Source organism: Blennius ocellaris, assembly GCF_963422515.1.
Source record: "Blennius ocellaris genome assembly, chromosome: 12".
Taxonomy (NCBI): Eukaryota; Metazoa; Chordata; class Actinopteri; order Blenniiformes; family Blenniidae; genus Blennius; species Blennius ocellaris.
The window spans coordinates 28,051,111-28,063,610 of record NC_137661.1 but is presented as its reverse complement, the minus strand read 5'-3'; the positions used below and the strand labels follow the sequence as shown (position 1 = coordinate 28,063,610).

At 42.6% G+C, this 12,500-nt stretch overlaps 1 protein-coding gene across 1 annotated transcript in view; it reads left to right on the top strand.

The window, feature by feature from the left end:
* Positions 1-2,144, top strand: part of nfia (nuclear factor I/A) — a gene marked incomplete at both ends in the record, with an annotated part of 33,647 nt that extends 31,503 nt beyond the window's left edge. Inside the window, 2 exons of the mRNA XM_080506359.1 lie at positions 1,378-1,567; positions 2,038-2,144. Of these exons, the coding sequence (XP_080362485.1) occupies positions 1,378-1,567; positions 2,038-2,144 (297 nt within the window). The remainder of the gene's footprint in view (positions 1-1,377; positions 1,568-2,037) is intronic.
* Positions 2,145-12,500: the final 10,356 nt, after the last annotated feature.

Sequence of the window (12,500 nt, the reverse complement as noted above, 5' to 3'; positions counted from 1 at the left end):
TATTAACCCTACACTTCCTGTATTAACCCTACATTTCCTCTATTAACCCTACACTTCCTGTATTAACCCTACACTTCCTGTATTAACCCTACATTTCCTCTATTAACTCTACACTTCCTGTATTAACCCTACACTTCCTGTATTAACCCTACACTTCCTCTATTAACCGTACACTTCCTGTATTGACCCTACACTTCCTGTATTAACCCTACACTTCCTGTATTAACCCTACACTTCCTGTATTGACCCTACACTTCCTGTATTAACCCTACACTTCCTGTATTGACCCTACACTTCCTCTATTAACCCTACACTTCCTGTATTAACCCTACACTTCCTGTATTGACCCTACACTTCCTGTATTAATCCTACACTTCCTGTATTGACCCTACACTTCCTGTATTAACCCTACACTTCCTGTATTGACCCTACACTTCCTGTATTGACCCTACACTTCCTGTATTAACCCTACACTTCCTATATTGACCCTACACTTCCTGTATTAACCCTACACTTCCTGTATTGACCCTACACTTCCTGTATTAACCCTACACTCCCTGTATTAACCCTACAGTTCCTCTATTAACCCTACACTTCCTGTATTAACCCTACACTTCCTGTATTGACCTTACACTTCCTGTATTAACCCTACACTTCCTGTATTGACCCTACACTTCCTGTATTAACCCTACACTCCCTGTATTAACCCTACATTTCCTCTATTAACCCTACACTTCCTGTTTTAACTCTACACTTCCTCTATTGACCCTACACTTCCTGTATTAACCCTACACTTCCTGTTTTAACTCCACACTTCCTGTTTTAACTCCACACTTCTTGTTTTAACTTCACACTTCCTGTTTTAACTCCACACTTCCTCTATTGACCCTACACTTCCTGTTATAACTCCACACTTCCTCTATTGACCCTACACTTCCTGCATTACCCTACACTTCCTGTATTAACCCTACACTTCCTGTTTTAACTCCACACTTCCTGTATTAACCCTACACTTCCTCTATTGACCCTACACTTCCTGTATTACCCTACACTTCCTGTTTTAACTCCACACTTCCTGTTTTAACTTCACACTTCCTGCATTACCCTACACTTCCTGTTTTAACTTCACACTTCCTGCATTACCCTACACTTCCTGTTTTAACTCCACACTTCCTCTATTGACCCTACACTTCCTGTATTACCCTACACTTCCTGTATTAACCCTACACTTCCTGTATTAACCCTACACTTCCTGTATTTACCCTACACTTCCTGTTTTAACTCCACACTTCCTGTTTTAACTCCACACTTCCTGTATTTACCCTCGATTTCCTGCGTTAACTCAACTTCCTGTTTTGACTCCGCCCCCTCTTCCAGCCCAACGGTGGCTCCCAGGGAAAGGTGCACAACCCCTTCCTGCCGACGCCCATGCTGCCCCCCCCTCCCCCACCCCCGATGGCGCGACCCGTCCCGCTTCCCGTCGACGCCAAACCGCCATCTTCCACTTCCTCCTCCACTTCCTCCTCCACCGACGGGGGGGCCGGGGGGCACTCCCCCACCTCGCCCAGTGAGTGTACACACACACACACACACACACACACACACACACACACACACCCACACCATTAATCTGCTCATTGTCTGGGGTTTTACTAACATCTGGCAACGACACAAGCGACGGTTTAATCCTCCGCTAATGCTCATCAAAAATTATTCACGCTTATTTTTACATGACGCCGCCATTGTTTCTCCGACCTAAATCTTTCGGCATCAAACCAGGGAGCAACTTTTGTTCCTTTTTCACTTCAGACGATTTTTAAGCCTCCATGTCTTAGACGTGTAAAAGGCAAAAGCAAGTCTGGAGGAAAAACTGCACTTTTAAAACCTTAAAAATGTCTTGCAAACGAAAGAAAAGGTTAAAAACTCGCGGCCGTGATTGACGTGAAGTATGGAGCAAATACGACATACTGAAAATGCGAATTTTAAAGAGTGTTTACAGTGTGTGTGTGTGTGTGTGTGTGTGTGTGTGTCATGCAGCCTACTCCACCCCCACCACGTCTCCTTCCCAGCGGTTCGTCAGCGTCGGACCCCGAGACCCCGGCTTCAACATCCCGCAGCAACCGCAGGTAACCGTTGGCTGCTAGCCGTCGTGCTAACGTCGTAGTGCTACAGTGGTGACGAAGCGCATGCTACAGCAGTATGCTACGTGCTAATGCTACATCCCGCTGGTGCATTTGAAATGCTAAAACGACATGCTAGCATAATGTGCTATGTGCGAACAGGTTAATGCTAATACAACATGGTAATATAGCATGCCGGTTGCTAATACAGCATGCTAGCATGCTCATGCTAATACAAGCATGGTCATGCTAACCAGTGATGCCAGTAAGGCGTTAATTAGTAACGTTATGACCACATATTTCAGTAACGAGTAATCTAGCACATTACTGTTTCTAAACCAGTAATCTGATTACAGTTAATTGTCCAAGTCACCGTGTGTTACTATTGTAGCGTTACTATTGTAGCATTACTATTGTAGCGTTACTACTGTAGCATTATTATTGTAGCGTTACTATTGTAGCGTTACTATTGTAGCATTATTATTGTAGCGTTACTATTGTAGCGTTACTACTGTAGCATTATTATTGTAGCGTTACTATTGTAGCGTTACTACTGTAGCATTATTATTGTAGCGTTACTATTGTAGAGTTACTATTGTAGCTTTATTATTGTAGCATTGTTATTATTGTAGCGTTACTGTTGTAGCGTTACTATTGTAGCGTTACTGTTGTAGCGTTACTATTGTGGCATTACTATTGTAGCGTTACTATTGTAGCGTTACTGTAACTGTAGCGTTATTATTGTAGCGTTACTATTGTAGCGTTACTATTGTAGCATTATTATTGTAGCGTTACTATTGTAGCGTTACTACTGTAGCATTATTATTGTAGCGTTACTATTGTAGCGTTACTACTGTAGCATTATTATTGTAGCGTTACTATTGTAGAGTTACTATTGTAGCTTTATTATTGTAGCATTGTTATTATTGTAGCGTTACTGTTGTAGCGTTACTATTGTAGCGTTACTGTTGTAGCGTTACTATTGTGGCATTACTATTGTAGCGTTACTATTGTAGCGTTACTGTAACTGTAGCGTTATTATTGTAGCATTATTATTGTAGCATTACTATTGTAGCGTTACTATTGTAGCGTTACTATTGTAGCGTTACTACTGTAGCATTATTATTGTAGCGTTACTATTGTAGCGTTATTATTGTGGCGTTACTATTGTAACATTATTATTATTGTAGTGTTATTATTGTAGCATTACTATTTCAGGGTGACTAGTTTAGCGTTACTCCCAGCAGGGGGTCAAAGGTTAAATGCGGACCAGCAGGGGGTCGGGCAGTGAGTTTGGAAACACCAGTTGCTCTTGTCACTTGGAGACGGTGGGGGGTGTTGGTCACTGTTCAAAGTAACTAAAAAAAAGTTACTTGTATTCAGATTACTTTTTCAAGGTAACTGTGGCAACAGTACTTACACAACATGCTAATAAAACATGCTATCATGTTAGCAACTCTGCAGTGCCAGAAAGTGTAAAACACACACACACACACACACACACACACACACACACACACACACACACACACACACAGAGGGAGCTGCAGTGCGGGGCGAGCGAGCGACATCCGCTCACACAGCGATCAGAGAGAGAGGGAGAAAAGTCGCCGCATCAGCAAGTTGTATTGATTAAAAAGTAACACACACACACACACACACACAGACACGCACACACACACACACACTAGTATTGGATGAAAAGTCAAAAGTGTGTGTGTGAAGAAGTGCAGCGTGGGACGGTCGGAGGAGAAAGAGAGGAACAAAAAAGGGAGGGCGGGGTTTGACGGGCGGATGCGGTTGCCTTGGCGATGGTAGTCACGTCCCGTGGCCGTCTGGTCACCGTGGCGACCAGACATGACGTAACACCGGGGAGAAGTCGAGGGCACACACACACCCACACACACACACACACTGACCAAAATCGTAAAAATACGTGAATAACATTACCCAAGCTACATTTCAGTCGCCATGGCAACACAATCATCGCTTACAATCAAAACGTAGAAGTTTCGGGGTCGCGAGTGGAGGAGCTGCTGGTCGATTATTGCAAAAAACAAAAGAAAGAATTTATCGCGACCAAAATGAAAGTAGCAAGGATGAAACCCTGAGGAAGTCTCCCGTTGCCTTGGCAACCGTAAACAGAAAGTGGTGGCGAACGCTCATCCCAAATGTCTTTTTTTGTCTGATTCCACAGTGGTACCTGGGATAAAGCCTCTTCCTGGACCCCCCCAACCCCCACCCCCCCCCACCCCCTGCGCCTGACTCCGCCCCCACCAGCGCCACACTCAGCAGCATCAGCATGGCTCCGCCCCCCGCCCCCCCCCCCAATGTCCCGAGAACTCTACACCTCCTTATATATTTAGTGCCAGACAGACTCCGCCCCCGATCCCCGGAATGTCCCACGAGGTCCTGGTGGTTCCTGGAACATCTTGGCCCCCGTCTTGGTCGTTCCCCAAAGATTCTGGTCTTTCCTGGAATAAATCCCCATGGGATCTTGGTAGTTGTCAGAATAGAACACTGGATTGTCTTAGTTCCTGAATATTCCCGCTGGAGTCTGGTAATTCCCAGAAGAGGTTCCACTGGATGCTGGTAGCTCCCGGAATAGATCTCACTTGATCCTGGTAGTTTCGTGGAATTTGCTCCATTGGATTCTTGTCCTTCCCAGAATATAACGTTGGATTCTGGCCGTTCTCGAAGATCGTGGTATTTCCCGGAGTATTACCCCCCTGGATACGAGTAAACCCAGATTCTTCAGCCACTGGATTCTAGTAGTACTCCCAAAGATCCTGGTAGATCCTGGAATTTTCCCCCCTGGAGTCTGGTAATTCCCGGAATTGATGGTGGCGGTTTTCCCAGATTCTTCTGCCAGATCCTGGAACATCGGTTGCTTACTGGTAATTCCCCAAAATATCTCGTGGTTCTCCTGGTAATTCCTGGATTATCCCGCTTGATTCTGGTAGTTCCCGTTGGATTTCTGATCGGATCTTGGCGGGTTCCGATGTTTCTTGACAAGTCTGTACAGTTTGTGATCTTTTTTGGGGGGGGGTGAACAGACGTCACCGAAACCACCAGCTTCACTCCACCCGAGTCCTTACACGAAATGGAACGCACCCCCGGTTCGGTACGCGAATAAATCGGGAATCGGGAAGGCGAGCAAGACTTTTTTTTTCTTTGGAAACGGACCCCTCCTCCTCTTTGGACGAGGGGGGGTTTAAAAAGAACTTGAACCTGTGTGTGTGTGTGCGTGTGTGTGTGTGTGTGTGTGGGGGGGGGGTGTTTTGGTTCCGATGTTTTTTTCGGCAGGACTGTCTTCCTTGATTAACTCACCATTTCCGTGAGAGCCTGCAAGAGCGTGGCTCATCGGGGGATGGGATCCACCACTACCGCAGGACTGAGCAAAAAAAAAAACAGCGGAGCGAAGGAAAGTGCAATTTTCATCGGCTCGGCCATCCGCGGCTAGCTAAAATAAATATCCTCTTAAAGATAGCGCTGTCATCGGAAAAGTATATCGGATTTTTTTTTTTCTTCCTTAAGTCCGCTCGCACCTCTGGGACTCTAAAAATACTTGAGGTAGAAAAAGAATAGATCTTGTGTTTCTTGGCTAGTGTCGCGGAACGCTAGTTAGCATGGTTTAGCAATCCCTTTAAGATATTTGATAACAATCATGTTTAGCGGGAAAATGGCCGAAAATGTGGGCCATGACTTGTTTTTCTTTATCATAGAATTGTTTTTAAATTATTAATTTTTTTTTTTTTTTAAGCAGGTGGAGTCTGACGACGTTACGACGAAAGCTATGAAGTCCTATGATTTAAAAAAAACAACTCGCAAAGATGTTTAACATTTTACATTGTTTTCTCAAAATTCTAATGTTTTCTGCCATAGCGTTCACGCACTTTCGTAAAAAAAGAAAAAGAAAAGAGAAAAAAACACGAGATAATCTTAAACCATCTGATTGGCTGAGGCTCTTTGAGCTCCGCCCCCTCCCACTTCAACTATCCAATCCAAAGCACTTAATCCCGTAGCTAGCCAAACGACTGCGAGCGTAAAATCACGGGGGAGGGGTGGAGCTTAGCAGTGAACAGACTTAATTTTATTGTATTTTTTTTGTCCATATTATATATACAAATATTTATACACACAAAAATCTAGCGTTGAACAAAAGTGAATTTACGTGAAGAAAAAAAAAACGAAAAAAAAAAAACGTGCATGTTCTAGTGTTAGTGATGACACTGTTTCCATAGCAACTGTAGTTAGTAGATGAAAACGCTATATTGCCTTTTTTTTTTTTTTTTTTTTCAAAGAAAACAAATGGCTAATTGCTTCTCGGGCATCTTTCCGATCTTTTAACGTTCCCCCCTCTTGCAAAAACTGATCAGCGCTAGTTCCTGTCAAATTCTATTGAACGTTGACGTTGTTAGGCCCGATGCTTTTACGGCCTCACAAACTCTTAAAAACGGCATACAGCTAGCTGTTAGCATGTTAGCATGCTAACAATTAACTATCATTTTTTTTTTTTTTTTTTTTTTTTTTTTACTATTAGTTTATTTTTAATTCGTAAAAAATATTTACGAAATGTTTACATTCAGGGTTTAAAAAGACCGGCCAATGAATAATCGTCAAGTGAAGGCAGTGGAAATAGCACTAGCGTAGCATCACACGTTTTAATTTCTCTTCTCACAACACGCAAACATAAACGTGAAATATGCAAACAAAAAACACAAACAAAAAACCTGCTTGCACTTATTTTCTTATTTGACGCGTCTCCCAGATTTAGCGTTCACGAGACCACCGTCCAGTTTTACTGTGGGTCCCTAAAAATGAACAAATGGTGAAATCGCACATCGTGAGGCTCGGTTCTTTTTTTTTTTCCCCCGCTCTTACGATAATCTTACAAGCGGCTGCAATACCACGTCCTACCTGCAGGGTTTGTGTCCGTTTCAGCAGCCGCATATAAATCCAACGATGTCCACCACGGCGGCAGGTTAGCCGCGCGGCGAGCTCGCCGATCGCTGGGTTTACACATTTAGTAAACTAGCGGAAATTTGTGCTTGTGAATTAGCAGGTTGAGCAACTTGTAGGCTAGCCTAAATACGGGTTTGTGAATTTGTGGGCTCACTGAAGGTCGGGATCGCATGACAATTTTGAGCGAGGCAATTTGAGATCTTGCAAATATTTGGGATCTCGTAAATTTGAGAGCTTGTGAATTCGTAGGCTCAAAAATCTTTGAGCTTGCGAAATCATGGAATTGTGAATTTGGGACATTGCGGATTTATGGATCTTGGGAATCTCAAATTCAAGGACCATATGAAATGGTGGAAACGTGAATTAGTGGGTCAATTTGTCAGATTGTGAATTCGGGGCTCTCGCCAATTTTAGAGAGTCTGAGAATTCGTTCGCTCGCGAATTCAGTGGCTCACGAAAATCCCGAAACACTGTCATACCTCTTTTTATGCACCAATAGCCCTGCCCCCTCAGGCTAAATCCCGCCTCCTCTGATGGTGGAGTCTCGTGTTTCCACTTCCTGTTCCTTAACCCCGCCCCTTTTTTTAGCCATGGGCATTAAAGTATCTGCACTAAACTTTCTTCCAGGGCTTCAAAAAGTTATCGGAAATAAAAATACAATAATCAATTTTTTTTTCTTTTTTTACAAAAAACATTGAAAAAAAGAAGAAACGATGGCGACTTAATCTAATGAGCAAGCGGTTGCTAGCTAATTGGTGGCTCATCAATTAATAGCGAGCACACCAATTGGTAGCTAGCGCACTAATAGTGGCTAATGAGGCTAGCATAACAATTGGTGGTTCAGTAATCGGTGGCTAGCTCGCTAATCCGCGGCTCGCCAAATCGTTGCCAGTTCAACAATCGTCGACTCGCTAATCGGAGGCCAGCGCGCGTATTGTTAGCGTACCAAATTTTTTTTTATCTTTGGTTTCAAGCGTCGAAAGACGCCCCTGTTTGTATAGTTTTAACGAATTCGTCACAACTTTTTTCTAATGCAGGAACTCTTTTCGTAAACACTTGAAAACAACAAAAAAAAATCTTGTGTTGTGAATTTTTAAAAAAAATTTCTGTTAGGGAATTTGAGTTGAAAACTTCGTAATGTTCCCTAATTTTTTAAAAATCTATTTAACGTTATTTTAACTATTATTCAGAAACATTGTGAATGGATGTTGTGTTGATGGTATTACAATTATTATTTTTTTGTTTGTTTGTTGGTGTTAGCAAAAAGCAGCCAAAGGAAGCCCCTCCCCCTTTTCCCCGATATCTTTACGCATCTTCCTTTTTTGTGTTCCAATCATTTCATGCAAAAAGAAAAAAAAAATAAATGGCTTGATTATGCAAAACACATTTTTTGTTTGTTTCCATCTCTTTCTTAATTTGCTGCGAGCTCGTCTTCACCTCCTCACAGGAATCAGGAGCTGCTCCTCCATTTTGAAAAGTGTGGTGAAACTGTCATGTGCTAATCCAAGCTAGCTTGTTAATGAGTGACTTTCTAAGCAGCAGCTCGCGAATTACTGGCTCGCTGGCTAATAGCTTGCTTATTGGGAGGCGAGCTCGCTAATGGGTGGCTAGTTTGCTAACAGCTTTTTAATCAGCAGTTGGCTCACTAGTAGCCCGCTACTTTGCGGGACTCTCGCTAATAGCTTGCTAATTGGTGGCTAGCTTGCTATTAGCTCGCTAATTAGTGGCTATCTCATCAATTGGTTGCTAGCTCGTGGCTAAATTAGCAGCTACTCGCTAACATGAGCATCCCGATCGATGCCTTGCCAAATAGTGGCTCACGAATTAGTAACGACTGAGAAACTCGCGTTGGTAAACCCGATCGTTAGCTAACCAAATGAACTAAACTCACACCAGCAAATAAAACTCACCTGCTAGCATCGAGAAATTTTGGGGAGTATTTTGTATTTATTTTCTCGGAAATAACAAACTTTGAACTGCTACGTCAAGAAAAAAAAAAGAAAAAAAAACAGGGTTTCAATGAGGTCGGAATTTGTCGGAATCCGTATTGTGAACGAACCGAAGTCTCGGCAAAAAAACCCAAACATGGCAGTCGAGTCTGCATGACAACTATGCACCGGAATCGTTAAAAAAAAAAAAAAAAATTGCCGTTAGCGGCTAATCTTTACGAAGCGGGGGGGGGGAGGGGCAATATATCCGAAAAATAAACCAGCATATTTACACTGTGTACATAAAAAAAGACGAACAAAAAAAGTAGTGCCTGTGAATATTATAACGCGATCTCCTGATTTAACCGTTTGTAACTGTTGACCACCGGTAGCCTTTCCGCGGATTATCGGTACAACCGTGAGATTATAATCTGCATGCTCTCCATAACCAAAAGAAAACATGTAAAAAAAAAAAACGATAGGTTGTTACGTACAATGTTTTTTCTCCCTCGATGCCTCAAAGTGTCAAAATCCTTTCATCATCGCCATGACGACTGCCCCCCATGGAGGGAAGGGCGGGGCTTATTTGTTCCCCAATTCTATTTTAAAGTAGTCAACAACTATTTAAAATTACCTCACCTATTTAAAACTAGTACAAAACTAAACCACAAGTAGTATGAATTGTAAAAAAAAATTATAAAAAAAAATAATTTACATTTAAAATGTAGTTGTTGACTAGTTAAAAATCAGTTGAAAAACTAGTCAACCAGTCAAACTTGTGCAAAACTTACACGACTCCTTAAAACTAGTCAACAACTCGTTAAAATTCTACAAGCCTAAGTAGTTGTTTACTCGTCCACAACTATTTAAAACTAGTTGTTTACTAATTAAAAATTAACACTGGTTAAATACACACAGTACAAAAGTAGTTGCTACTAGCTGTTGTCCAGTTACCACAACAAGGTAATGCTAGTCAGAAACTAGTTAAAAATAGTACAAGATTAATTAACTAGTTCACAACAAGATACAATTAGTATAAACTAGTTTAAACAACTTTTTTTTTATCACGAAACTAGTCCACAACTAGTTGAAAACGAGTTCAAAAACGAGACCACAACAAGATAAAAATATTCAGTAACTAGTTGAAAACTAGTTCAAATTTGTAAATAAGCAGTTGAAAACTGGTTAAATTATTTAACTACTCGACTTTAACTATGAGTTAACTATGAGTCAAAGTAGCTCACTGATCTAATCTACAACTAGCTACAAACTACATCAATCTACTAAACAACTAGTAGTAAAAAAAAAACGATTAAAACCTTTATAACACGAGTTCAAACTCGTCAACGAGGTTAGAAACTAGCTGAAACTACTGTAACTGACTAGTCCGACTAGCCACGCTCCCTTATCGTCCAAACTAAGCCCACCCACTTGCACACTTATAAGCCCCGCCCCCATTTGTCCCAGTCCAGGAAGTCGAGCTTTAAACGGGGCAGTCCGAGTCCTAAACCCGCCCACCACAATAAACCCCGCCCCCCCTCGAATCACAGACCCGCCCACCTTCCACTGAAACCTCGTTGCCTCTACGACGCTTTCGCGGGATGCGGTGGCCTTTTTTTTTTTTTTTTGCGCCGCCACCGTCGTTGTCGCCATCAGTAGTTTTCCATTCTGTGTGTGTGTGTGTCTGTGTGTGCGTGTGTGTGTGTGTGTGTGTGTGTGTGTGTGGGTTCTCCCCTTTCCCCCCTCCAGACTTGTCTGCGTTGCCATGGCAACCCGTCATAGTGACTCCCATGTTTCCTATGCAAAATTCCTTCGAACAAATAAAGGCGCTACCCATCTGTGACGCGTTTGTGTATTTTTATTGTGGGCGGGGCCTGAGGGGAAAAGCCTCTTCACACTCGGACTGACTGGTATTTCCAGCATTTTATTTTGGCGGGACATCCCCGGTTTGTTGACGCCTCAGATCGGTGTCACTAGATCCCATTTGTCCACGAGATCTACTGGATCTACTGGATCCTCCACATCTGGATCCTCATCCACATCTGGCTTCAAGACTCTTTCTTTGACAACGTCTGTATTTGTTTTTCAAATGTTGATATTCTGGCTGGAGCTGCCGCCACGCCGTCTTTGATCTCCCACAATCCCTTGGGGCAGGTTTCCCCAAGATGGCGTCGGTCAGGAAACATCCACAGTTTGATGGTTTGTCCGTAAACTTCTGCGTCCGTATTCACAAAGCGTCCTCAGACTAACCGTAGCTCTTAGTGACGTCACTTTTAAGAAAAATCTTAGAATTCATTGAAATTTAAAACTTCTTAGAATGTTTCCTTCCTAAGATCAAAGTAATTCACAAAGCATCTTTAGCCCTAAGAAGCTTCTCAGGTGGAAAACCAGTCGAAGTAGCGAGGAGGACTTTAAGAAGCCTAAGAGTTGCTTGATGGTTAATGGGGGGGGGGGGGGCGGTGCCACTGAATAAACAAACGGAGAACATCTTTCCTTTCTCTTTGTATTTCCGTCATCTTGTTGGTTTGAGGAACTCTTCTTGAAGTCCTCCTCACTACTTCTAGTGGTTTTTCACCCGAGGAGGTCTCTTAGTGTTTTAGATGCTTTGTGAATTCCTTTGATCTTAGGGAGGAAACATTCTAACAAAACTCTTAAATTTCACGGAATTCTAATATTCTAAGATTTTTCTTAAGAGTGACGTCACTATGTGCTACTTTTAGCCTCAGGAAGCTTCAGGATCACAGAGCATCTTCCTCTCGCTGACGACCAATCAGCTTTCAGCAGACGGCGGTTGACCAACCTCCTTAGTGAGATCAAAGTTGCTGTCAACTCCTTGCTCTCTTAGACTCTTAGACACTTCCTGATTCACTTTGAAGGTGAGAATTCTTTGCCGAGGGACTTTTAGGCCGAGATAGAAGCTCCGAGACGCTTCGTCAAAACGGGACCTGGACTTTATTTTGAAGGATTTGATGAACTGCAGGTTGAACTGAGGAGAAGCTCCGGTTTAGTTTTATTCTCTGGACCGAATCTCTGCTTTGTGGGACGACTGGTTAGACTTTTATTCTGGAGGAAGTTTAATGTGGAAGAACAGGAAGTGGAGTTTAAAGATTTAAAGACTGTGTGTGTGTTTAAAAATCAACACAAAGTTTATCTCAGTGTCTTTATTTGTTGTCTCCATGGTGATAAGGTGACGTTGCCATGGCGACACTTCAAGCGGATGGTTGGACGCCGTTCTTCTTTCTGCTGAGTCACAAGGAGTTTCTTAGTGGCTTTATGAGAAGTTGCTGAGTCGCTATACGAGGAGTTGCTGAGGCACTTCACGAGGAGTTGCTGAGTCACTTTACGAAGTGTTGCTGAGAAGCTTTAGAGAAGTTGCTGAGTGGCTTTTTCAGGAGTTGCTGAGTCACTTTACAAGGATTTGCCGAGTCACTTCATGAAGAGTTGCTGAGTCACTTAACGAAGATTTGGTGAGTCACTTTATGAGGAG